Below are 27,500 nucleotides of genomic sequence, written 5' to 3'. Positions count from 1 at the left end.
CTGCGTGAAAGGCGAGACTGGCGTATAAGCGTATGAAGACGATCGTGTGGAATAAATAGACGCAGGAGGAAGTGGGTCTGTGGCTTTCTAACGCAGAGGAATGATCTGTGGAATAAAAAAGCGGCCCACACGGATGAATCTACAGCAGTGGTTTAACGCTAGCCGTCCTGCACAGCTTTGACACGCCTCAGTCGGCTCGTTACCCGAGTGGTGGTGTGGGAATGAGCTGAATCAGGTGTGTGTGTGTGTGTGAGAGAGAGAGAGAGTGTGTGTGAGTGTGTGTTATATCAAATTTTCCATATCTGAGCACAGTGCGGGTCAGGACTGCGCGAGTACGGGGTTACGGTGCTGCTTAGATGCTATCCATGGCCTTGAATTCGCTCAGAGCCTGCACCGGGTTGATGTGCTTCTTCTGAGACGATCTCTTCACCCTGTTGGTCTGGCCGTCGTCCTGCTTCTCACGCTTCACCAGAGGCTTCTTCTCGGGAGCCTTCATCTTCCAGGAGATGGCCGGCATGTTGAGGTTCTGCATGCCCTGGGACTTCTGGTACTTGGTGGAGGCCACGTACGAGGCCTTCACGGTGGACACCACGGCATTCATCAGGTTCTTGGCCGCTTGGATCAGAGACATGGCGCTGTCCAGCTGCAGAATGGAACGAGCAGGAGGTTAAGAGGAGTTCAGCTTTTTAAACAGCTCTGCTTCAATCCTGCTTTTCTTCAAAAATTTAAGTTCAGAATCGTTTTGTTTTTTTATTTTTACACCGGCAATAAACCATCCGCACTTCAGTTACAGAAACCGCTGGAATATTTATAAAGATTTAATCTCATAGATCAAACCCACGTAGAAATCTGATTCATCATCAGCCGCCACACTGAACCTCAACACATTACTACGTCACGTTTCCTCAACACCATCATATCAGCATGACTGCACTATTTGGCCTTCAGTGCTACAACACACACACACACACACACACACACACCCCATCTGAAATGACGCACCGTGACGGTACGTCCTGAACCCCATGCAGTACCTACTGCACGGCTGTTGAAACAGTACGTACTAGTCAGTATGCGTGTGTAGTATGAATACAATCCCGGACGTACTACGTCCGCCATGTTGGCATGGTCACGTGACCTACGTCAGGGTTCCATGGCAAGGCCCCCCCCCAAATTGCATTAACATTAGACCGAGGCCGCCCTTTTGCAAGATGTCTTTAAAACACATTGAAAATACAGATTTCTGAATATATCCCCCTTTTTTATTTATTAATCATCACATCTTTACATTACATTAGGAATTGATCGTGTGTGTGTGTGTGTGTGTGGTTGTCTGAGTGAGAATTTATTTTTCGTACCAAATTGTTGAGGCCCCCCGGGTGCCCGCGGGCGCCCCCTACCTTGAAAACCACCGCTCTACGTCATATAAACACAGGGACGACCGCACTGACGACAAAATGCACATCAGGAAAGCGAACCGAATTAGTGATGTAACGTGGGCGGGGTTAACAGGCTGAGGTAATTTCGTTGCCGTTAGCGCGGACGGTTAAGGCGCGATGGAGATCACGCGGACGGTTTCAAACGCTGTGACGGACGCGAACCTTTAACAAGTGAACAATTCATTCAGGTATTGTGAAACAAGTCCCGCGGGTAAGACGTAACCGTACGAGGGGTATTTCCCCAGCATTAGATTCACAGCTACAGTAAAAAGCTCCGAGCGGAGAAGGTGAGCTGGCGTGAATAAACGCCGTGTTGTGCTGTGACTCTTTCAGGACGCGGTGTGTGTGTGCAGTAACGGGATCGAGGGCACGGAATCTAATTGGGGTCATTAAACATGAAAAGGCAGGACTGCAGGCAATAACGGCATAACCGGACTAATAATGGCCGTGTGATGTTTAATTTAGCACAGTCGAGAAGGTGAGCTGATTATTATACAGCTGGACGTCCTCTACGGAAAACGTGGAGCGTCAGACGCAAAACCTTCACCTGCTGCTAAACAATCGGTGACGGACGGCGGTCGCGTAGACGCCACGGCGTGCCAAGCTTATTTACGCCGAAAATGAAGAGTCAACAGACTACACGGGAGATGGAGGGAAGGTGCAGGAGGTTTAACAGATTAGTGATGTCGGGCATCACGCACGCGTGTGCGTCAGGCTAACCCGGCGCCGGAGCGCGCATCGCCTTCGCTAACAGTCAGCCATTTTAACCCAGACGCCGAGTATCAGATCCAATCAGAGACCGATAAAGAAAACGGCTGATCTCATTAAATGAAGAGGACGTGACGTTTACAATGTGCGTTGAAAAACGTAAACTAATTAAGAGGGTTCTTCTGGTCAGGTCCTGAAATAATAATAATAATAATAATAATAATAATAATAATAATAATGGTTTTTAGTTTTGTGGGGTTTTTTTTTCAGCGACATTTTTAAAAAGCATCATGAAATGAAGAACGTATACGATGAGGCAGGATTGGAGAACGCTTGGTCGGTACAGAAGATGAAAACTTTAATGATGTAAGTTCATTTATTCGTTTATTAATTAAGACTCACCCCGGACACGACGAGCTCTCCGCCCAGGTTCTGCACTTCGGCCTTCACCTTGCTGCAGATGTTGAGCTGGTGGCAGTAGAGAGCGATACGCTGCAGGTAGGCCAACAGGTCCTGCTTACACGTCGAGTCAGGACACTGCGAGAGAGAGAGAGAGAGAGAGAGGGGGGGGGGAGGGGGGGAAGAGAGAAAGTAATAGAAAGTGAGAGAACGAAAGAAAGAAAGAGAGAGAAAGTAATGGAGAAAGAAAGAAATAGAGAGATGGAAAGAGAAAGAAAGAGGGAGAGAGAGAAAGTAATAGAGAAAGAAAGAGATGGAGAGAGAGGGAGAGAAAGGAATAGCGACAGAAAAATAGAGAGAAAGAAAGAGAGGGGGAGAGAGAGGGGGAGAGATGGAGAGAGAGAGGGGGAGAGAGAGGGGGAGGGGGAGAAATGGAGAGATGGAGAGAGAGAGAGAGAGAGAGGGGGAGAGAGAGGGGGAGAGAGAGAGGGGGAGAGAGAGAGAGAGAGAGAGAGAGAGAGAGAGAGGGAGAAGAGAGAAAGTAATAGAAAGTGAGAGAACGAAAGAAAGAAAGAGAGAGAAAGTAATGGAGAAAGAAAGAAATAGAGAGATGGAAAGAGAAAGAAAGAGGGAGAGAGAGAAAATAATAGAGAAAGAAAGAGAGAGATGGAGAGAGAGGGGGAGAAAGGAATAGCGACAGAAAAATAGAGAGAAAGAAAGAGATGGAGAGAGAGGGGGAGAGAGAGGGGGAGAGATGGAGAGAGAGAGGGGGAGAGAGAGGGGGAGAGAGAGGGGGAGAGAGAGGGGGAGAGATGGAGAGAGAGGGGGAGAGATGGAGAGAGAGGGGGAGAGAGAGAGAGAGAGAGATGGAGAGAGAGGGGGAGAGAGAGGGGGAGAGATGGGGAGAGAGAGAGAGAGGGGGAGAGGGAGAGAGAGAGAGAGAGAGAGAGAGGGGGAGAGAGAGAGAGAGAGAGGGGGAGAGATGGGGAGAGAGAGAGAGAGGGGGAGAGAGAGAGATGGAGAGAGAGAGAGAGTGAGGGGGAGAGAGAGGGGGAGAGATGGAGAGAGAGAGGGGGAGAGAGAGAGAGAGAGAGAGAGAGAGAGAGAGAGAGAGAGAGAGAGAGAGGGGGGGAGAGAGAGAGATCAGATAGTGCTTTGTGTAGAGATTTATGAGCAGTGAGTTCAGGCGTGATCAGCACACTTCGCTCCACGGTCATGATCCCGACTCCCTTTACTCTTTGGGCTCGGAGGGGGAGCGGGGGAGGGGGAGCAGGGGAGGGGGAGCGGGGGAGGGAACAATCTGATCAAACCAAGAACAAAAGCTAAAAAGTAACGAGTTTACCAAACAGGACAGAACGGGAAGAACGGCGCTCTTTTCACCGCGAGATAAAAATCTAATGCCTAAAATCAAATCCAAGTCAAACGCCACGTCTTTTGTTACATCAGATCTCGGGATCCTGTGAACAAACGGCTCTCTTGCCGGCAGACGGAAACGTGTTAGAAAAGCCATTTTCATGACGGTGAAGGACAACACAAAGCCGAGAGCGCGACGCAGAGGTGCCAATTTACCGCTGACAGCGCGTCATCTGTCTGAGAGCAGCGGCGTGTCCGCGTGCACCGCTACACACGCGCCACACTCGCATTTCATCCGCGTTTCGAGTCTGTAGATTACAGCTTCACGCTTCTACACGGCGTCAGCTCTCGGGGATCATTCCGGGTTTGGACGGAGGAACACACTTTCACCACGGGTCCATCTGCACAGAAGATGAAGTCCTTCCTGCAGTACACGCATCACTTCTGATACACAGACCCCTCTGAACACCAGCACTGCAACGGCAAGGCCAATGCGGTGGTTCGTACTAAAACTCTGAACGCACGAGGGTTCGAGAGACGCCGAGACAAGACGATGAATCAGAATCTCAGCCTTCATGTCCTGAGGTTTACATCCAGATGCGTTCAACAACTTAAACATGGCACCTTGCCGTTCCAATACTTTCGCAGGGGAGCGTATGCTACAACACAGAAAGGATAAATTACATACAGCATTTTAAACTATAAGTAGTGTGTAAAGACATTTCTCTGGGTGCAAAGAAAAAAAAAAGAACATGAATAGTGAGAGAAATACGGAAAGACAAATATGGAGGGAGAGAGAGAGAGAGAGAGAGAGAGAGAGAGAGAGACCGAGCTTCTCGGAGAAAAACAGAAATAGAAGGACAGAATGTGAGAGAGAGAGAGAGAGAGAGAGAGAGAGAGAGAGAGAAGGACAGAAAGAAAGACAGTGAGAAGGCAAGAGAGCAGAAAACGATGGAGAGAACATGAATAGCATGAGACAGAAAGAGAGACGGAGTATAGAAAGAGAGAGGAAAGATTCTATCTCTCTTGTTTTTACACTACCCTTCCCTTGTACATACTTTGTTTTTCTCTCCTTCACAATTGTACATTTATATTGCCAAAGGGAGAGAAAGAGAGAACGACACAGAGAGAAAGACGAGGGGTGAGACACACGGACAGAAAGAGCGAGCGAGCGAGCGAGCGAGAGCACGGGAGCGAGCGCTCTTACACTGCCAGCGCTGGCACGGGACCATTTTATTTCTGTTGGCTGTTAATAATAAAAACTTGCCAAGACGCTCAAGGCTTTACATCACAAACTCCATTAACACCGAGACGTGTACACTCACCTCAACTGCTCTCGGAGACCAGGAACACACAACATTTATGTGTGTGCAGCTGGAGCTGGTATAAAGGAGCAAGCAGGGCTGAGTCCCCGCGTCTAAAATAAAAGCACACGAAGAGAACGGTGGGGACTCGGCACGCGGACCTCTTAAACACGGATGAAAACCACACGCAGAACGGAACGGTCCAGAAGACGCGAGTAGCGAGGCTGGGGCCGATTTCCTTTCGGCCCAGACTGTTCATTCGCGAAGCCCATCAGCGACAGGTGTACCATGTGATCACACAGACGGACACGCCCCCTACAGGAGGCTTAATGCACCAACACCGAACACGATACACCTACACGATATGTTGTTTCTCTTTGTGCTTAGCGTGGTGTGTATTTCCAGCACGACTGGACGAGTCCGACACCGACGTACGCCGGGAACGTAGCTGACGGGCAGCAGGCGAGTGTGAGGGCCATAACGTGCGCTGAATAATTACCGTACGCTCTGCACGGAGTTCACACAACACTTTTTGTTCGTCACATGTGCGACTCGTTCCCGCTTAGGCGCCAGACGTCACACGAGTCATCCGTCACGTGAATAAAACCAAGTTATTAGTTCGTGAGCTTTCCTTTTGCACCGAGTCACAAACTGAAGTGACGCATCGTGGCATCAGTGCCACCGGTCTAAACGCAAGGCCGCTCATAAAAACGCACACGCCCGTGAGGACGGCCGATTTCCTCCACAGGAGGAAGCCGGGCCTCGAGAGTGCCATTACGTCGTGTTTGATCAGCCTGCGCACGCCGTCTCCTCTCACGAGCTTCGTTTGTTTCGCCGTCAGTTCAAACAGCATTAGCGGGACAGCCCAAATTATATCAATCGTCCTGCTGCCTCCTTGTCCGGGAGCCAGAGGAAGCTCATTGCGGAGTCGGAGAAAGATCCAGAGAGATCAGAAGAGAGAACAGGAGGAGGAGGAGGAGGAGGGCAGGGAGAAGGGGAAAAGAGGAAGAGGGTATAAAGATAGAGGAGTTAGCAGAAAAACAGCCGTGTGCTAAACTGTACACTGCTCAGCATGCTAATGAGACGGGGCTCGTGCTGAAAGCGTCGCTTGTGCACAACAGGAAACCCTGCACTGCCACGACCTCACACGCACCGTCACACGATGACGGGACGTTACGTTACATACAAGAGAACGGCTCTGCGCCGTCAGATTATAAAACCACTCCGGACCAAAGAGACGGAGCGATTTCGGCATTCTTCTTACTGCTGCTCCTGCGTTTCTGGCTCTTTCACCACTGCAGTATTTCAGTCTCCGGTCTGCGTCTAGAAACACTCCCGTCAGGACGCTTCTAGCCAGCTGGAGAAAGGCTTCCTCGTGCTGTGCACTACAGCGAACGCAAGAAAACCCACGTTCCACGCGCGTCTTATAAATGCCTCGTTTAAGAACGGGAATAATGGTTCGAGAAGCGTGACGGGCAAGTCGCCGTCTCGCTGCACAGACGAACGTGAACACTATCGCGATTTCGGAATGGAGCCGCGTCACGGCGCCGAACGCCAGGGGAGGCCGTCCGCATAACCGGCTTCAAAAACCCAAGAGGAAATAAATAAACACGATTAAATCAAACAAATATTAACAAAATTAAAAGATTCCAATCTAGCCTAGCAAACAAACAAGTAAATTTAATTTATATATATATATATATATATATATATATATATATATATATATATATATATATATATATATATATATATATAAAAAGTCAAGAATTGAAAATGTTTTAGAAGAAATGTTTGGGATCTTGCTATAGGTTCTGTTGAATTTCAAGCCGAAATAAACAAAGATAAATAAAATGTTTGTCGTCTTGCTGTAGGATCTAATCAGTTTTAAGCCTAAATAAATAAATGAATGAATGAATAAATAAATAAATTTCCACTTCGTTTCTTACTTATTAGAACATGAAACCAAGTAAATAAAATTTCTAAAATCTTGCTTGAGCTTTTAATCACTTTAAAGTTATGAGTAAATAAATAGGCAGGTAAAAATAAATACATAAATAAATAAATCAGGCAAACAAACAAACAAGAAAAATCTAAATCAATAAATCCTTGGGGAGATAAAATCTTGGGGAGATTTGTTGCTGGGATTCCAATCTAGCATCTGATCGGTTTCTAGCTGTAATGACAGACTGGATAAAACGCAGAAGGGGACAGCAGTCTGTCTAATCTGACTGAAGCGACACGTTTATCTGATCCCACCGTGACCCCGGCCAGGATAACGCAGTTACTGAAGATAAATGAAGAAACGGATTTCTGAACACACGATACGCCGAGTCCAGACACACCATGACGATCATGAATGAGAGAGTAAAGAAGGAAAAGAAAACCTGTGCTTGTGGAGTAGTGTAAACAAACACACTGCCACTGACTGCTGCATCTACTGCTGCACCGCCTCATTCACTTCACACTTCACACCATCACTGTGACGAAGCACAAACCAATCCCATAATGCACCAGCTGCAGAGTCAATCCTGGTGAATCTCAGCGTAATCATCAGCGTTGACTGCCTCATTAACTTGTTTGAAGAAGTTGCAGAGAACTGTTTTCAGAAACCGTTAAAACGATAGCAGTCGGTTATTATCTAGACCCCCCCCCCCCTTCCCCCGGTGCTCACAGACGCACACGGTTCTCCTCCGAGAACTTGTGAAGTTCTCACACGTTTGCAATCGTTTTCCCTCCAACTCTCCTGCAGACGCCGGTCTTCAGACGTCAGGAGAGAGGGACGCTTCACGCCACCCATCTCGTTCGGTTTTCCCGATGCTCTCGTGAGCAAAAAGCTCCAGCGCGCCCTGCGCTCGGGAAGAAGATACGACAGCTGCCGAAGTAAAGGAAGACATTTCCCATGGCGCCGTGGCATTAAAAACATCCTGCTGTAAAATGAGTGAGAAGGTCGCAGTGCATCAGTGTAAATGCCACGCGGCGTGATGAACTGCAGCTCGAACGGCAGAGGGGCAACACCGCTACACTGACCTTCAGCACACACACACACACACCCTAAATTCACCATCTACTTATTACCATCATCATCCCTATGGTCATTATATTCACGGTCTCCGCAACGCTTCAGGACAGTGATGAGAGATGAAGCGTCGTAATAGATTGGTTTGTTTATTCTGGCCTAAAGGCCAACACCGCACTGGATTAAACATTATTAGATGTGCATCGGAAAAACGCCTCGTGCACATTTCCATCTCAATCGAGTCCATTCTTCATTCTGCGCTCCGATTCTTTTTTTTTTTTTTTTTACTTCCGCGCGTAAGTGCGCTACAAACTACACGGAGACGTCGTCACGGCACGCCGTATCACTTCATACCACGGCAGCTGCCCAATACTCAATCCCGATGAAGCGTTTCTCGCTCCAGCGCGCCACCGTCTCTATAGAAACGGCTCGTTCACGCGGGCCGGTACGGAGAACGCGCTATATAAAGCGTGTGAAAGCCTGCGTGATCGCCGATATCGAGACGTTTTTCTGTAAGATGTTTATTTAGCATTTGTGGACGGAGCCGCCGCTGAAAAATCCTTATAGGACGTCCAGAAACAACCTCCACGACATGAGACGCACCTATCAAGTCGAGTTTCGAACACATCCGAATAGGGGTAATCGTTGGCAAGTCGCCGTGGTATAAGATTTGTATGTAATAAAAGTTTCTAGTTTCCACGGGAGCTGTTTCGAGACCCCCAATATGTTTACCCAGACAGAACTAACAGACGGCGCGGCGACCGAAACCGACATTCTGTCGGTACCGGAGCCAAATTAAATATCGGCTAATAACTGGAAGTTAAATGTCAGGAGATTGGCATAAGGAGAGAGGAAACTTTTAATTATGTAGAACATGAGATTTCTTTCATTCTTAATCCCCCCCCCCAATCCAATCCACCCCGAGTACGAAGGCGAGCCAGATACCGACTTTGATCTTCATAAAGAAGAGGAAACACGGTCAGCGAAAAAACACCCTCTGATAGCTATGCGGTGGTGATGAGGTGAAGATGCACAGAGCCGGCACCGTGACTGTGCTGCTCACCTAGGAGTGTGTGTGTGTGTGTGTGTGTATTAAAAAAAACGAGCAAGACAGTATAGGGTGTTTGCACACTCCATCTTATCTTTCTTCACCTCTCTCTCACACACACACACACACACACCCCCCGAGGCCCACTTCAGACTTGGTATTAACACGGTCACGGGAGATCGGATCACAAGTAGATGGCGCTAAATACAGGTGCGGACAGCGGTGAGGAAAAACTCCGAGACAGCGTGAAGTTATAAATCTTCAGAGGTGGGTAGAGTCGAGTAGCCAAAAACTGCACAAGCAAAAACACTGTCACCTTAAGAATAAGAATAACCCAGTACAGGTAGACGTTTTAATTATCACCCGAACACAAGGAGGCATGCGTCAGCCTTCACCCACCCGGGTCGGTAGCTGTTGCATCATGGGTAGAGCCGGGTGCTGGGCGGGAATTCGCGGGTGTCCAAAATGGGGAGGAAAAAAAAAAGAATATAATCTAATCTAGAATCTCTCTCATTTTGCCGTGATGGTCTTTCCGTTGGGATCTAAAACACGGTGTAAAGCTTGGAGCAGACGCAGACTGTGTGTGTGTGTGTGTGTGAGACAGGATGTACTCGCTGGTAGTTTCACAGACCGTATGTGCTATATATAAAAAGCTCAAGTGCACAAGCAAGCAGAAAGCAGGCAAATAAACCTCCAGACATGAGCATCAAAACCCTGTTGGTTGGACACAGGCTAATTATCTCACACACACACACACACGTGCACATGATATTTGACGGTATATGCGAGGTTCCAGTGGTCACGCTCATTAGAGCGGTGTTAGTGAGGGATTGATCTTGAAATCCTCACACCTGACGGCGCACACCCACGCTCTCTCGACATAGAGGGACTCGGTTTACAGACGCGGCGCGCGTTCTGACGTTCGCACGGCCGCTACCTTTCCGTTTCGAGACATGATTAAATCCTGCGGAAACGGCGCTCAGCCGGGTGAAGCACCAGTAAAGCTTTGGATAAGCGATACTGAGAGTCCAACCATTTCATCAGGGAATCAGGTTCGTTATAAACAGACAGACAGTGGGGCTCTGGGTTCTGGCGAGTGTTTTGGCGAGTGTTTGGGGGTCTGGGTTTGAAACGACGCATTTGGTAGCCCTGGTATTGGAGAAACGCGACCGCGGAAGACTCCCCATGCGTGAACGGTGACGATACAGAGTCTGTAGAACACAGAATCCACAACCGTTAACTCGACAGACAAATAAATAAATAAATCCGTAATCGACGGTTCGTTTACAAAAAAAAAAAAGCAGCCATTAATATAGGAAAGTGTTTTGGAAAAAAAAAAAAGAAATTAGCTACAGATGAATTTTTAATCGAGAGGTTTTTAATGTAAGAGGAGCGAATGGAGCATCACTTTATGTAGCTAATGCGTTTTATATTACATTGAAATGGCTCTCGGATTTGGCGCGGCTAAACATAAAGCCATCACGGACCATGAAAATCAATCAGGGGGGGCATTTGGAACAGAGCGATAATCCCCGAGCATTTACTCCGGACAATTACCCCACACCCGTCACTGAAGAGACGAGACGCTGGAGCCGATCCGTTACACTGCTAAACACCTCGATCTGACGGACTGGATGAGAGGAATGCTAGTGCGTTATACACACACAGTGACGTACACTAGTATTGGCACCCTCGCTAAATCTGAGCAAAGGCGGCTGTGAAGTATTTGTCCATTGTTTAACCTTTTCATCTTCTGTTAAAAAAAAAAAACCTCACTAGAATCCTCTGCTCTCATGGATAAACATCTGCAAACACAACACACGTTTATCCCCCCAAAAAATCTCGGTTAAATATAGGTGTGCAACAATTATTGGCACCCTTTTAGTCAATACTTTGTGCTAGCTCGCTTTGCCAAGATAACAGCTCGGAGTCTTCTCCTATAACGCCTGATGAGGTTGGAGGATACATGGCGAGGGATCTGAGAGCGTTCCTCCATACAGAATCTCTCCAGATCCTTCACATTTCGAGGTCCACCTCTCCTCTTCAGTTCACCCCACAGGTTTTCTACGGGGTTCAGGTCAGGGGACTGGGACGGCGATGGCAGGACCTGGATTTCGTGGTCCGTAAACCATTCCTGTGTTGATTTTGATGTATGTTTTGATATTTGTGCGTACAGGTCCATCTCAAAAAAAATCTGAATAATTGTGGAAAAGTAACTGAATTCAAAAAGTAGAACTTTCATGTATTCTAGATGTATTACACAGGAAGTGAAATATCTCAAGCCGGTTTTAATCTCGATCACGGCTCAAAGATCCGGTTTTTCAACAGCGGACAGAGAATTTTACGCTAGCGATGGAATGACCGTTTATCGCTGCTATGGCGCGAGTGAAAACGGGAACAGACATCAACCGTAACTACAAACGGGAAAGAAAGTCTTCCATAAATAAAATAAACCGTGGTAACGGCAGGTCCGCGTCACTGATCACGTCTCTCTAGAAGCACACGGCACGTGTTGCGTTTCTTACTTGACGACGCGTTCGGTTTACACGTCCGGCGTTAAAGTGTGTAAAGACGGTCCGGAACGGTCTCTCACCTGAGCTTCGGTCGGATTAAGACGGATAGCAGACGGAGGCGCGGAAGGTTGAAGACAAAACTGAGACTACAGTTAAGCAGACAGGCTAATAGGAATCCCCATTCCCACACGTCCACACCAGCTTTCCTGATAACTCGCACAGAATCCATCAGCCTCCAAAACGCCATCAATCCTGGAGTCCCTGTACACCCCGGCGAGTGTGCTGATGGATGACGAGCTAGTCTGGGTGCTGATTTAGGTGTGAGCGAGTGCAGGAAAACTGCAGCGATGCTTCCTATTAATAAACCCTGCATCATTCCTATGGCATCCACGCCGCTGTGTTTTCCCCCCCCGCCAGAGTCCTGACGGTAAATTCAAACCCTCCCTCATTACAGAGGAGAAATGCAGTGGATCTCTGGCAGATAGGCTACTTCTAGAGGAGAGGAGAGGAGAGGAGAGATCTCTCCTGGCTCTCTTGAGAAATACGAGAGACGGACGCGTCCGGGCCGGGCGCGTTACAGATGAACCGATGCGTGATGAACGTTAACTGATCTATTATTTAAAACGATTTCATCTCTGTGGCGTTAATAAAAATCCAACATGGCTGCCCGTCTGGTTAAAAAGAGTGTAATTTGCTGGAGCTGAACGATTTCAGTGGCTGCGAGGGCATCAGAAGATGCTCGGATACTCTCACCTCGTCACGCTGCACCGATCCAAAGCTGATTGCGCAACCATGCGCTAGTGGCCTGTGTAGTTGTAGCCCTCTGTGTGTGTGTGTGTGTGTGTGTGTGTGTGTAGGAGCAGGAGGAGATCATTTATAGGGCAAGCAATGGATCGCACATTTACATGGTAAGCCTCAATTAGGCAGCGTTATTTGTTTGGCAGCGTGTTCAGAGGGAATTTATTCCAGCCGCAGCGTGTAACTCGTAAATTGTTAATAAACTGCAGAGCAGACCTTTCATACGGCGCTGACCTAAATCCTGGTGTTCACCCCTTCATCCTGCTTCAACACTCGTTTAACTTTCCACTGAGCGCCGTCCGATATCCTGAAAGAGACACTGCGGGGGCGGGGGGGGGGCGCTGGGTTGTAATTGTTCATCACTGACTGTACAGGATTGCGTAAAGAAAATGATAAAATGTCATGTGATTAATTAAGCTGTTTAATTAAACTAGTACACCACTACGAATGCTCCGTGTGTGTGTGTGTGCGCACGCACGTGTCTCGGGTGATTGGCTGATTTTGATGTAAGACAGTGGAAATGCATAAATAATGAACGCAGCTTTGCTTTACACAGCACCTGTGTTTCAGCTCACACACACACACACACACACACACACACCTGTGCATTTCTAGAAAACACACATCCTGAACATCTGCCTCATTCAACACACCCCCCGCAAATTAACCCCGATTCACACCTCCATCTCTCTCTCCGACTCCCTGTCCTGCTGTCTCGCTCACTCTGTCTCCATCTGTCCATCCACGCTGCGGTCTCGGTTCCTCGCCGTCTCCATCCCTCTCTCAACTTCCGTCTCTCTCTCTCCATCCTTCCTTCTTCGGTCTAGCAGGCCTTCCCTTGTCCTTCTATCCAGCTCCCGTCCTTCTCTCTCTCCATCTGTCCATCTCTCTTTGTTCTTCTGTCCATCCACCGGTGTCTGTCTTTTTATCAGTCAGTCCTTCTCTCTCACTGTCTATTTGTCCGTCTCCCTCTCCACTCATCCATTGTCACTGTGTCTTTCGCACACTCTCCCCTTCCATCACTGTCTCTCTCTCTCTCTCTCTCTCTCTCTGTGTGTGTGTGTCTATGTCCCTCTCTCTTTCTCTCTACCTCCGTCTCATGATACCAGTGTCTCACTGTCTACTGGTTTGGTCTCTGGATCAGTCCGCCTCGGTGTCTCTCTCCTCTCATCCCTTTCAGTCTCTCTGAATGTCCATCTCTCTCTCTCACACACACACACACACACACACCTCTATTCGGTGCATTAGTGAGACTATGAATCAAAAACACACACACACACACCTCTATTCGGTGCATTAGTGAGACTATGACTCAAAAACACACACACACACACACACACACACCCCTCTATTCGGTGTATTAGTGAGACTATGACTCAAAAACACACACACACACACACACACACACACACACACACCCCTCTATTCGGTGCATTAGTGAGACTATGACTCAAAAACACACACACACACACACACACACACACACACACACACCCCTCTATTCGGTGTATTAGTGAGACTATGACTCAAAAACACACACACACACACACACACACACACACACCCCTCTATTCGGTGCATTAGTGAGACTATGACTCAAAAACACACACACACACACACACACACACACACACCCCTCTATTCGGTGTATTAGTGAGACTATGACTCAAAAACACACACACACACACACACACACACACACACCCCTCTATTCGGTGTATTAGTGAGACTATGACTCAAAAACACACACACACACACACACACACACACACACCCCTCTATTCGGTGCATTAGTGAGACTATGACTCAAAAACACACACACACACACACACACACCCCTCTATTCGGTGTATTAGTGAGACTATGCCTCAAACACACACACACACACACACTCTCTTCGACTTGAGGCTGCACATGAGGCGGAGTGTGCATCGGAGGCCCGCTCATTACGCTAGATGATATGGAAGCGTGTGTGTGTGTGTGTGTGTGTGTGTGTGTGTGTGTGTGTAAGAACACTGCAGATGTTTCACTGCATGGGTAATTAGCAGATCTGGTTTCACAGTGAACGGGATAAAGCTGTAGGGTTTAGTGTTCATGATGTGTATAGTATGGAACAGAGGGATGAGTCCACACCGAGGAAGATAAAACACTCTGGAGTTTATACACACGTAACCGCACACGTGAAAACATGACGTGTGAGACGCGTGTTTCAATATGACCTTCAACGATTGGTACTGAATGTATGAGAGGAAGTTGTGTGTGTGTTTATGTGCTTTAACTCCATCCAAGCAGCAGGATACATGTTCTCTTCATCCGTCAACCCATCCATCTCTCCATCCATCTCTCTATCCATCCATGCACCTGTCCATCTATAGAGCTCCATCTCTCTATCCATTCGTCTTTCGATCTCTCTCCATCCATAAATCCTTCTACCTCTCCATCCATTCATCCTTCTACCTCTCCATCCATTCTTCTATCCACCTCTCTCCATCCATTCATCCTTCTACCTCTCCATCCATTCTTCTATCCACCTCTCTCCATCCATTCTTCTATCCACCTCTCTCCATCCATTCATCCTTCTACCTCTCCATCCATTCATCTATCCACCTCTCTCCATCCATTCTTCTATCCACCTCTCTCCATCCATTCTTCTATCCACCTCTCTCCATCCATAAATCCTTCTACCTCTCCATCCATTCATCCTTCTACCTCTCCATCCATTCATCCTTCTACCTCTCCATCCATTCATCCTTCTACCTCTCCATCCATTCATCCTTCTACCTCTCCATCCATTCATCTATCCACCTCTCTCCATCCATTCTTCTATCCACCTCTCTCCATCCATAAATCCTTCTACCTCTCCATCCATTCATCCTTCTACCTCTCCATCCATTCATCCTTCTACCTCTCCATCCATTCATCCTTCTACCTCTCCATCCATTCATCCTTCTACCTCTCCATCCATTCATCCTTCTACCTCTCCATCCATTCATCCTTCTACCTCTCCATCCATTCATCTATCCACCTCTCTCCATCCATTCTTCTATCCACCTCTCTCCATCCATAAATCCTTCTACCTCTCCATCCATTCATCCTTCTACCTCTCCATCCATTCATCCTTCTACCTCTCCATCCATTCATCCTTCCACCTCTCCATCCATTCATCCTTCTACCTCTCCATCCATTCATCCTTCTACCTCTCCATCCATTCATCCTTCTACCTCTCCATCCATTCATCTATCCACCTCTCCATCCATTCATCCTTCTACCTCTCCATCCATTCATCCTTCCACCTCTCCATCCATTCATCCTTCTACCTCTCCATCCATTCATCCTTCTACCTCTCCATCCATTCATCCTTCTACCTCTCCATCCATTCATCTATCCACCTCTCTCCATCCATTCATCCTTCTACCTCTCCATCCATTCTTCTATCCACCTCTCTCCATCCATTCATCCTTCTACCTCTCCATCCATTCATCCATCTATCCACCTCTCCATCCATTCATCCTTCTACCTCTCCATCCATTCATCCTTCTACCTCTCCATCCATTCATCTATCCACCTCTCTCCATCCATTCTTCTATCCACCTCTCTCCATCCATTCTTCTATCCACCTCTCCATCCATTCATCCTTCTACCTCTCCATCCATTCATCCTTCTACCTCTCCATCCATTCATCCTTCTACCTCTCCATCCATTCATCCTTCTACCTCTCCATCCATTCATCTATCCACCTCTCTCCATCCATTCATCCTTCTACCTCTCCATCCATTCTTCTATCCACCTCTCTCCATCCATTCATCCTTCTACCTCTCCATCCATTCATCCATCTATCCACCTCTCCATCCATTCATCCTTCTACCTCTCCATCCATTCATCCTTCTACCTCTCCATCCATTCATCTATCCACCTCTCTCCATCCATTCTTCTATCCACCTCTCTCCATCCATTCTTCTATCCACCTCTCCATCCATTCATCCTTCTACCTCTCCATCCATTCATCCTTCTACCTCTCCATCCATTCATCCTTCTACCTCTCCATCCATTCATCCTTCTACCTCTCCATCCATTCTTCTATCCACCTCTCGATCCATTCATCCTTCTACCTCTCCATCCATTCATCCTTCTACCTCTCCATCCATTCATCCTTCTACCTCTCCATCCATTCATCTATCCACCTCTCTCCATCCATTCTTCTATCCACCTCTCTCCATCCATTCTTCTATCCACCTCTCTCCATCCATTCTTCTATCCACCTCTCTCCATCCATTCATCCTTCTACCTCTCCATCCATTCATCCTTCTACCTCTCCATCCATCCATCCTTCTACCTCTCCATCCATTCATCCTTCTACCTCTCCATCCATTCATCCTTCTACCTCTCCATCCATTCATCCTTCTACCTCTCCATCCATTCTTCTATCCACCTCTCTCCATCCATTCTTCTATCCACCTCTCTCCATCCATTCTTCTATCCACCTCTCTCCATCCATTCATCCTTCTACCTCTCCATCCATTCATCCATCCACCTCTCCATCCATTCATCCTCTACCTCTCCATCCATTCATCCTTCTACCTCTCCATCCATTCATCTATCCACCTCTCTCCATCCATTCATCCTTCTACCTCTCCATCCATTCATCCATCCACCTCTCCATCCATTCATCCTCTACCTCTCCATCCATTCATCCTTCTACCTCTCCATCCATTCATCCTTCTACCTCTCCATCCATTCATCCTTCTACCTCTCCATCCATTCATCCTTCTACCTCTCCATCCATTCATCTATCCACCTCTCTCCATCCATTCATCTATCCACCTCTCTCCATCCATAAATCCTTCTACCTCTCCATCCATCTCTCTATCCAATCATCTACCTCCGTCTCTTTAGTCATCCATCTCTCCATCTATACATTCATTAAGTTCTCTTTTTCAAACCTTCCATCCATCCCTTCCTCTCAATCCCTATCCACCGCTGTCTATCCATCAATCATCTCCCTCTATCCCACTCTCTCTCTCCTTTCACCCTTTCTTTATTGCAAAAGAAAGAGAATTTCAAATCTTCAGACAGCACAAGTTGTGTTGTTTGTGCTGTGATCTACATTCATTCAACATCACGACATTCATATATTTTTCAAAACTATTCCTCAATGCGCATACGTTCCCTAGTCAGGAAAACGAGCGCCGTTACAATTCCGTTCCCAGACCCGAGTACGAACCCGGAGCTTTCCTCCGCTGGTGACGTACAGACCACTGATTGTTCATCTGCAACATGAGCAATCAGCAGTGTAAGAACTGCAGGAGCAGAGCATCAGAGCATCCTCTGACCGACACCAGCTCCTCGCCGTCTCCGTACAGACGGTACGCTCCGTAAGGTCTTAAACGCGGGTGTGTTAGAGCGTGCACGCGAGCGTGTGCACTGCTGCGTAGGTGGTTCAATGAATGGACGTGTAGGTGTACACAGATTCGTGTGAGTGTGTGATGGCAGGCCAGGCTGTTATGTCAATAAATCTGTGCGCGTGCGTGGGATGACGTGCATCAATTAGAGATGCTGCATGATGAGGTTTTAATTCAAGAGACAGAAAGATGTAGAGAGATGATTGGAGTTAAACACACTCCTCACGCACTGACGGAAGCGCCCGATGCACGCGTTCGACTCGACGCTCTCCCGAGACGCAGATTATAATATCCGCCAAGAGCCTCGGCGCTACACCCTCCATCTAATACTCCCATCCTAGTTTTCTTTTTTAAAAGCCTCTTCTAGGAGCCCATAATGCACTGTAATGTAATGGGATGATTTATAGCGTTCAGATGGTTAAGAAAAGACGTAACGGAACACTCCGGGGTCCTCTGAGGATCGGCACGGACACGGCTCGCCTTATTTCCCCGTAATGAGAAAAGTTTACTACGTACAAACTCGCTTTTAATGGAGGTCTAAGTGCTGAACTCCTGCAAGAAAATACACACTGGTGTTAGGGCGTGGTCGGGAGGGCCTGCGGGAGGATGGGTACGGTGAAAACACCGGAAGACGTACGGTAACCGGAAGTGTATGCTGGTCAGCACATTTGCACTTAAAACGTCCAAACACGCCGGACGATCAGATCGTCGTCGTGCGTCCGACTCGGACTGTACACTCACTTGATCAGCGATGGTACGTCCCAGCTTGTCCATCCTAGACCCAGCCTCGGCGATCTTCTTAGCGGCGCTGATGACGTCCGAGGTGTTCTTCAGCGGCCCTTTTCCCCTGAGAAGCGCACACACACACACACACACACACACACACACACACACACACACACACACACACACAGTCAGTACATTTCACATCAACCCATGTCAGTACTCTGTGACTGGTCGGTGTGAGAGTTTCCGTCCTCCTGATTGTAGCGCAATTTTGTATTCTTGGAACACTGAGCTGAGATTGAAGGGGAAAAAAAAGCCCCCAAAAAAACAAAAACGGAGGGAGTGTTGAGAGTGTGACACACAGGGCCAGATGGCACATCCTCCCAGTCACTCCCTCCCTCCCTCCCCTGAGCAGTCTCGTTCACTTCCTGGGGTCGCTGCCCAGCTCTGCATGTCCGAGTGCTCGGCTCCGCCCACTCCTACAACACGGCCATGAGCCGATCCATTACCTGCCAGCTCCAATAAGGGAGCAGAGGGCAAATTTGGCAAAGCGGTGCAACCTGGACCGCTCTCTAAATAAATAAATAAATAAATAAATAAAAACAAACAAACAAACAAACACATTCGAGAGCAGACGGAAGAGCTTCCTCTTACGGACGCGTTACGGAGCCTGGAGATGATCAGAAGATAAAGAACACCATCAGACTTGAGAAAAGCCCAGAGCGCGCGGAGACACACGGCTCCGATCAGAATTACGCCATCTGATCAAACGCTCCCGACTGCATTTTTAAATCACCACAGCTGAACCGCTCTCATTAGGCTGCAGGCTGTTTGGGTCACACTAACTAACGCACATATTTACTGTGTTAAGCTGACTTCGCGTCTCTCGGTGGGACGAACGAGTGGAGCGGCGAGCTCTCAGGTACTCAGTGGAATGATTCAGTGGAACGATTCAGTGGAACGATTCAGTGGAACGATTCAGTGACTCGCCACGTTCTTCCTTCATGTCCGACAGCCTCCCTGTAAAAGCCTGTAAAGACTCTGCTGGAAAAGCAGTCGCCCCTCATCAGCACTGCATTTCACTTTACCGCCAAAACTCAGGCCCTTATTAACCTCACCGAGCCCCTCAACACCGCCCCTTACTGCTCAGGCACCGCGCCAAGCTCACGTGTCCCTCCATCTGTCTGTCTGACTCTGCCCAAACCTGTCTGTCTCTCCAACTCTCTCCCTCTCTCTACATCCGTCTGTCTGACTCTGCCCAAACCTGTCTGTCTCTCCAACTCTCCCTCTCTCTACATCTGTCTGTCTGACTCTCCCCAAACCTGTCTGTCTCTCCAACTCTCTTAATCTCTCTACATCCGTCTGTCTGACTCTGCCCAAACCTGTCTGTCTCTCCAACTCTCTCCCTCTCTCTACATCCGTCTGTCTGACTCTGCCCAAACCTGTCTGTCTCTCCAACTCTCTCCCTCTCTCTACATCCGTCTGTCTGACTCTGCCCAAACCTGTCTGTCTCTCCAACTCTCTCCCTCTCTCTACATCCGTCTGTCTGACTCTGCCCAAACCTGTCTGTCTCTCCAACTCTCTCCCTCTCTCTACATCCGTCTGTCTGACTCTGCCCAAACCTGTCTGTCTCTCCAACTCTCTCCCTCTCTCTACATCCGTCTGTCTGACTCTGCCCAAACCTGTCTGTCTCTCCAACTCTCTTAATCTCTCTACATCCGTCTTTCTGACTCTCCCCAAACCTGTCTGTTTCTCCAACTCTCTCCCTCTCTCCACATCTGTCTTTCTGACTCTGCCCAAACCTGTCTGTCTCTCCAACTCTCTCCCTCTCTCTACATCTGTCTTTCTGACTCTGCCCAAACCTGTCTGTCTCTCCAACTCTCTTAATCTCTCTACATCTGTCTTTCTGACTCTCCCCAAACCTGTCTGTCTCTCCAACTCTCTTAATCTCTCTACATGTCTTTCTGACTCTCCCAAAACCTGTCTCTCCAACTCTCTCCCTCTCTCTACATCCGTCTTTCTGACTCTCCCCAAACGTGTCTCTCCAACGCTCTCCCTCTCTCTACATCCGTCTTTCTGACTCTGCCCAAACCTGTCTGTCTCTCCAACTCTCTCCCTCTCTCTACATCCGTCTGTCTGACTCTGCCCAAACCTGTCTGTCTCTCCAACTCTCTCCCTCTCTCTACATCCGTCTGTCTGACTCTGCCCAAACCTGTCTGTCTCTCCAACTCTCTCCCTCTCTCTACATCCGGCTGTCTGACTCTGCCCAAACCTCTGTCTCTCCAACTCTCTCCCTCTCTCTACATCCGTCTGTCTGACTCTGCCCAAACCTGTCTGTCTCTCCAACTCTCTCCCTCTCTCTACATCCGTCTGTCTGACTCTGCCCAAACCTCTGTCTCTCCAACTCTCTCCCTCTCTCTACATCCGTCTGTCTGACTCTGCCCAAACCTGTCTGTCTCTCCAACTCTCTCCCTCTCTCTACATCCGTCTGTCTGACTCTGCCCAAACCTGTCTGTCTCTCCAACTCTCTCCCTCTCTCTACATCCGTCTGTCTGACTCTGCCCAAACCTCTGTCTCTCCAACTCTCTCCCTCTCTCTACATCCGTCTGTCTGACTCTGCCCAAACCTGTCTGTCTCTCCAACTCTCTCCCTCTCTCTACATCCGTCTGTCTGACTCTGCCCAAACCTGTCTGTCTCTCCAACTCTCTTAATCTCTCTACATCCGTCTTTCTGACTCTCCCCAAACCTGTCTGTTTCTCCAACTCTCTCCCTCTCTCCACATCTGTCTTTCTGACTCTGCCCAAACCTGTCTGTCTCTCCAACTCTCTCCCTCTCTCTACATCTGTCTTTCTGACTCTGCCCAAACCTGTCTGTCTCTCCAACTCTCTTAATCTCTCTACATCTGTCTTTCTGACTCTCCCCAAACCTGTCTGTCTCTCCAACTCTCTTAATCTCTCTACATGTCTTTCTGACTCTCCCAAAACCTGTCTCTCCAACTCTCTCCCTCTCTCTACATCCGTCTTTCTGACTCTCCCCAAACGTGTCTCTCCAACGCTCTCCCTCTCTCTACATCCGTCTTTCTGACTCTGCCCAAACCTGTCTGTCTCTCCAACTCTCTCCCTCTCTCTACATCCGTCTTTCTGACTCTGCCCAAACCTGACTCTCCAACTCCCTCCCTCCGTCTTTCTGACTCTCCCCAAACCTGTCTGTCTCTCCGTCTCCACTTCTGTCTTTCCAACTCTCTCTTCCCCATTTCCATTCCATCTCACTCTCTCCCCCTCTTTCGCTCTCCCTCTCCCATACATCCATCCCACTCTCTCCCCCTCTCCCATACATCCATCCCACTCTCCTGCCTCTCACACACTCCCCCAGTGTCTGTTCAAGTCTCCCTCTCTCGCCCCCTCCCCAGTCTGTCCGTCTCACCGTCTCCTCTCCTGTCGGTCTGCCCCTTACTCTCTCTACCTGTGTGCCCCCCCTCCACCAATCTGTCTGTCTCTCTCTCAACCCAACTATCTCTCCCTGCCTGGTTGTCCATCTCACTCTTTGCATCCAACCATCTCTCTCTCCCTCCTGTCTGTCTCACGCTCTTGGCCCGTCCGTCCTTTCACGCTCTCTCATGGTGTGTCTCTTGCCCCGTACATCTGTCCGTCTCCCCATTTTGCTGTCTGTCCATTCATCTCTCATTCCCTATCAGTCTCTCTGTCCCTCACTCCATGTCCATCGTGCTCTCCATCTGGTTGTTTCTCTCTGTGCGACTGTCAATCTCTCTCGGTCCATCAGTCTCACTCCACCCATCTGTCTCTCTCTCCTTCCAACTGCCCATCTCTCGTTCGTCATTTGCCTTTCTCTCGGTCTGTCCATTTCTACCCGTCTCTCTCTCAGTAATGGCAGAACAGCTGCAAGGTGACCGGAGCGCATTTATCAGATTTACATAGCTGACCGTACCACTGCCACCTTCGCCCACTACTCGCACGCGCGTGTGTGTGTGTTCATGTGAGTGCGCGCGCGTGCGTTCTCCTTGAAGAACAGCGCCTCTGTGAACATTTATTTTATGACTGTCTTCTGGGTGAATTAACCAACAAGGGAATAAACAAATAAATAATAAAAAATTGAAACCAATTTCTCTCCACTGCATTAACCGTCACGCTTCAAGGTCAGGGAAGGGCGATGATTTCACCGCGGGCTGTGTGAACACGCCGTGATCTCGCTTCACACATTTACGCAGGTGGCAATCCTCAATCAGTCACACACACACGGTTAACATTTTACACATTAATGTTCCAGCACCGCTGGCCAAGCAGATGTTTTGATCCTCGCTTTCCATTTCTCCGGTCTGTAAGGATGAGTGTTCATGCTTTTTAACCTCCAGCAGAAACAATACAACTATCTGCAGCACCTCAGTGAGCTCACGCCACGGAACACAGTCTGTTTAATAACGACGACACAAATGATCCCATCAGAGAGACAGAGGGGGAGACAGAGGGGGACAGAGAGAGAAAAACTTTTGAGGTTTTCTTCTTGGTCATTTCATCATTTGTTCTGTGTTCAGATTTTATTCTTTGCCCACATCAATGCTTTGGCAAAACACTGTACACTTTATCCTGCCAATAAAGCTCATCGGAATTTGACAGAAAAAGTGAGAGAGAGCGCACACAGAGAACGCGAGAGAGAGAGAGAGAGAGAACGCGAGAGAGAGAGAGAGAACGCGAGAGAGAGAGAACGCGAGAGAGAGAGAGAACGCGAGAGAGAACGCAAGAGAGAGAGAGAAAGAACGCGAGAACGCAAGAGAGAGAGAACGCAAGAGAGAGAGAGAGAACGCGAGAACGCAAGAGAGAGAACGCAAGAGAGAGAACGCGCGAGAGAGAGAACGCGCGAGAGAACGCGAGAACGCAAGAGAGAGAGAACGCAAGAGAGAGAGAGAACGCAAGAGAGAGAACGCAAGAGAGAGAGAGAGAGAACGCGCGAGAGAGAGAACGCGAGAGAGAGAGAACGCAAGAACGCAAGACAGAGAGAGAATGCAAGAGAGAACGCGAGAGAGAACGCAAGAGAGAGAGAGAACGCGAGAACGCAAGAGAGAGAACGCAAGGGAGCGAGAGAACGCAAGAGAGAGAGAGAGAGAGAACGCGAGAACGCAAGAGAGAGAGAACGCAAGGGAGAGAGAGAACGCAAGAGAGAACGCAAGAGAGAGAGAGAACGCGAGAACGCAAGAGAGAGAGAACGCAAGGGAGCGAGAGAACGCAAGAGAGAACGCAAGAGAGAGAGAGAGAGAACGCAAGGGAGAGAGAGAACGCAAGAGAGAGAACGCAAGGGAGAGAGAGAACGCAAGGGAGAGAGAGAACGCAAGAGAGAACGCAAGAGAGAGAGAACGCAAGGGAGAGAGAGAACGCAAGAGAGAACGCAAGAGAGAGAGAACGCAAGAGAGAGAGAGAACGCGAGAGAGAACGCGAGAGAGAGAGAACGCGAGAGAGAGACAGAAAATGAGAAACAAAGCAAGAGAAAGAGACAATGTGAAAGAGCGAGAACACGAAACAGAGAGCGCAAGAGACAGAGCACAAGTGAGACACAGACAGAAAGTGAGAGAAATCAAGAGAAAGAGGACGTGAAAGAGAGACGAGAGAGGCAGAGAGAGAGAGGCAGAGAGAGAGAGACAGAGAGAGAGAGACAGACCTTTCCTTTTTGTTGGTTTTTCTTCACTTGTTCATCTTATTTGTTCTGCGTTCAGAGATTTTATTCTTGGTCCATATCAATGCTTTGGCAAAACATTGTACACAGTCATGCCAATAAAGCTCAATCGAATTGGCAGACACCGAGAGAGAGAGAGAGAGAGAGAGAGAGAGAGAGAGAGAGAGAGGACACATGAATTTGGATTTGAATCCAGTTCACACGACTGCTGCTTTGAAGTGATTTCTCCTTCCTGATCCTGCGAGGGGAAGAGTGTGGATCAAAAGGCCAATCAGCACTGTGTGTGTAGAGAGCTGCACCTGAACAGCTGAGACACAGAGTGCGCGTTCAAGCCGACCCAGCACCCCCTCACACACACCCCCCCACAGACAAGATGGACAGACCGCTCTCCTACACTCATTTCACTTGTGCCATACAGGAATTGGGTGTCCTGTCCTTACAACACGTCACTTCAGGTAAAGAGGTGAAGGGCAGAAGGAAGTAATCTCTCTCTCTCTCTCTCTCTCTCTCTCTCCCCCCTCTCTCTCACACACACACACACACACACAGGGGAATAAGAGAGCAGATGGCAGGGACTCTAGTTTGTGAAAGGGTGTAAACGTGGGTGACCCCTATGTCCCCTTCTACCATCAGTTCATAACCAAGTCTAGCATATTAAACCCCCGTCACGCCCCACACGCCCCAATAGAGGGCACCCCAGGTCCTGGGGAACCTCCCCATAATCAACTGCACCTGTTACTATTTAACCTCTCGCATGCACGCTCTCTCGCGCTCTGCTAATCATCCTTCCTCTCAGAGGGAGACACTCTGGTGCTTCGCTAACCTTCTACTCAGCACCAGTGTTCCGATTTACACGCAAAACGTGTCGGTGCTGAGATAAACAGAGGCGGAAATCCGAAAACTACACGTTGGACAAAAAAACAAACAAACAAACAAACAAACAAACAAACAAACAAACAAACAACCCCCCATTTGCAGTGATCAGTCAGAAGGCGTGGTCAGTTTCCTACAGCAGCAGTTCACAGGTTTATATCAACACTCCCGTTACATTAACGCGTTTCTACACTAACAGCTCGTTCGAGGGAACCCGAGAGGCTGGTGAGGGGGCCGACTTGCTCCCTTAAACGGAACTATAAACGGATAAGTAGTATGACGCGTCGTCTTTTTTTTTTTTTTTTTAAATAATAAACAGAAATGTTGACTAACCGCGGTGGTGGAAGAGGAATAAAACACTTTGAGAGTAACTCTGCTTTGTCGTTGATTACTTTCCCGAACAGCAGCATGACCCCCACGTGCTTTGTTCCTTTTACACGTGCGAGAGTTTTCACTCCTTATGAACGTTTTAGTCTCGAGACACTCCTCTCGAACGTCCGCTAGCTGTGCGGAATAAACACGACGCGCTCCTGCCGCTCCTCAACAACGCAGGATCCCTGCTTTTAGCAAGCGAAAGCTGAAAGAGCGAGGCGACTCCCTGGACACCCGAGACGGATAGCTGAGTAACGGGATCTCTCGCTCACCGCGCGTGCGTGTATATGTGAAGAAACCCCCGCTGTACAGATGGAAAACCACTGCAGTGATGCAGGAGGAAGTGAGCGGCGGTGAAAAACTGGAGCTCGCCGTTCTGCACAGAGGTCAAAGTCCCTTCAGGGATAAATGAAGCGTGCGGTTCAGTTTAAATTAGACCTCGCCCACTGATGAGCGCTGCTGGAAATGAGAGGGAGAGAAATGCGAGACATTTCATTAGGCGGGTTTCTGGTTCGTGAAAAGGTCACAATTAAATAGCAGCACACAGGTTCGACTGAGAACACACACACACACACACACACACACACACACGCGCGCGCGGGCGTAAATAAATATAAACACGCCCGACTTTAACACAGAAGTGAGCGCCGTGAGACGGGAATAAAGCAAGATTACTTTTGTACTAGCAAACAACAAGCGCGGTCTGTTCGGCGCGTTTTGAATGAGGAATAAAACAACGGAGTGCTGCACCGTTTCAGGAAAATTACCAACGCTACTCGTCATGAAGTCACCGTCACCGCTCGGAAGTTGACCGAGTCCTGGAAAACGACTCGCTCGGGAGCTTGCGTCTTCGTCCTAGTACAGCCACGCCTCTGAATACGGCTCAGGGCCGTGATTGGACGGCGAGTGTATGTCAGTGCGACACGACCGTAGACGTAAACGGACGCCGTGTTGGCCGCCGGATCGCATGTCGCCGCCGCCATATTGGTCCGGGCAGCAGGAATAAAGTCTCAGCTTATTACTGATATTATATAGTTTATATCGGAAACTAAATTGCCCATAATCGAGGTCTATATTACCGGTTATTCTCCAAAACGTCTTTGACGGCGAGCTCCCGGTTTCGGCTGAGCGACTGACGCGTCGTGAACCTTCTCGTACTTGGATGGCTAGTTACCGTTTCTCACATGGAACGTTTCTCACCTGGTGAAGTCAGTCATCTCCATCATGATCATGCACATCTGCTTGGCCAGAACGATGATGTCATTGCCGCTGTCGTCCCACTTTGAGACCTCGGCGTCCAGTTTGCTCTTCTCCTCCTGGAAGCTGGCCACTTGCTCTGCAATTTTCGCCTTCTGCTCCTGAGGCAGCTGAGCCATGATGGCCTGCGGTCACACACACACACACACACACACACACACACACACACGACTGAGACAGCATAGAGGCAGCATACACACTTGCACTATAATCATCTCTCTCCTCCATTGATTGTTCATTCCCTGTAAAATGCAGACAAAAAGAGAGGACAGAGAGAGACCATTACATAGATAGAGATGGATATAGACGTAGTCTGATGGACATTAAGTTAAACAGACAGACAAAGACACAGATGAAGAGAGAAACAACCAAAGCTGAAGAGATAAAACAGACAGACAGAGGCCGTTAAAGAGGGACACAGACAGACAGAGACCCAGACAGACAGAGACCCAGACAGACAGAGACCGTTAAAGAGGGACACAGACAGACAGAGACCCAGACAGACAGAGACCCAGACAGACAGAGACCGTTAAAGAGGGACACAGACAGACAGAGACCCGGACAGACAGAGACCCGGACAGATAGAGACCCGGACAGACAGAGACCCGGA

The 27,500-nt window shown here is 48.6% G+C and overlaps 2 protein-coding genes across 4 annotated transcripts in view; both read right to left on the bottom strand.

Moving 5' to 3' along the window:
- ctnna1 (catenin (cadherin-associated protein), alpha 1) overlaps positions 1–27,500 on the bottom strand; it is a 117,000-nt gene that overhangs the window by 1,418 nt on the left and 88,082 nt on the right. For both annotated transcript variants that reach the window (XM_053642152.1, XM_053642151.1), the window contains exons 15-18: positions 26,834–27,015; positions 18,722–18,827; positions 2,550–2,684; positions 1–643 (exon numbers count right to left, since the gene is read on the bottom strand). The exon at positions 1–643 is cut by the window's left edge and continues 1,418 nt beyond it. In XM_053642152.1, coding sequence (XP_053498127.1) covers positions 353–643; positions 2,550–2,684; positions 18,722–18,827; positions 26,834–27,015 — 714 coding nt within the window. In that variant the 3' untranslated portion in view covers positions 1–352. The remainder of the gene's footprint in view (positions 644–2,549; positions 2,685–18,721; positions 18,828–26,833; positions 27,016–27,500) is intronic.
- On the bottom strand, positions 18,867–22,687 carry LOC128618518 (octapeptide-repeat protein T2-like). 2 transcript variants are annotated; one of them, XM_053642154.1, is made up of 2 exons: positions 20,089–22,687; positions 18,867–19,970 (listed from the first exon to the last, which is right to left on the bottom strand). In XM_053642154.1, the coding sequence occupies exon 1, from the start codon at positions 22,036–22,038 to the stop codon at positions 21,067–21,069; it is 972 nt and encodes a 323-aa protein (XP_053498129.1). In that variant the 5' UTR covers positions 22,039–22,687; the 3' UTR covers positions 18,867–19,970; positions 20,089–21,066. The 2 variants fall into 2 exon arrangements, with proteins under 2 accessions (XP_053498129.1, XP_053498130.1); XM_053642155.1 differs by having other exon boundaries at positions 18,867–21,802; positions 21,863–22,687.

This window comes from Ictalurus furcatus, chromosome 14, assembly GCF_023375685.1.
Source record: "Ictalurus furcatus strain D&B chromosome 14, Billie_1.0, whole genome shotgun sequence".
Taxonomy (NCBI): domain Eukaryota; kingdom Metazoa; phylum Chordata; class Actinopteri; order Siluriformes; family Ictaluridae; genus Ictalurus; species Ictalurus furcatus.
The sequence above is the reverse complement of the archived record's forward strand: the minus strand, read 5'-3'. Positions and strand labels throughout refer to the sequence as shown.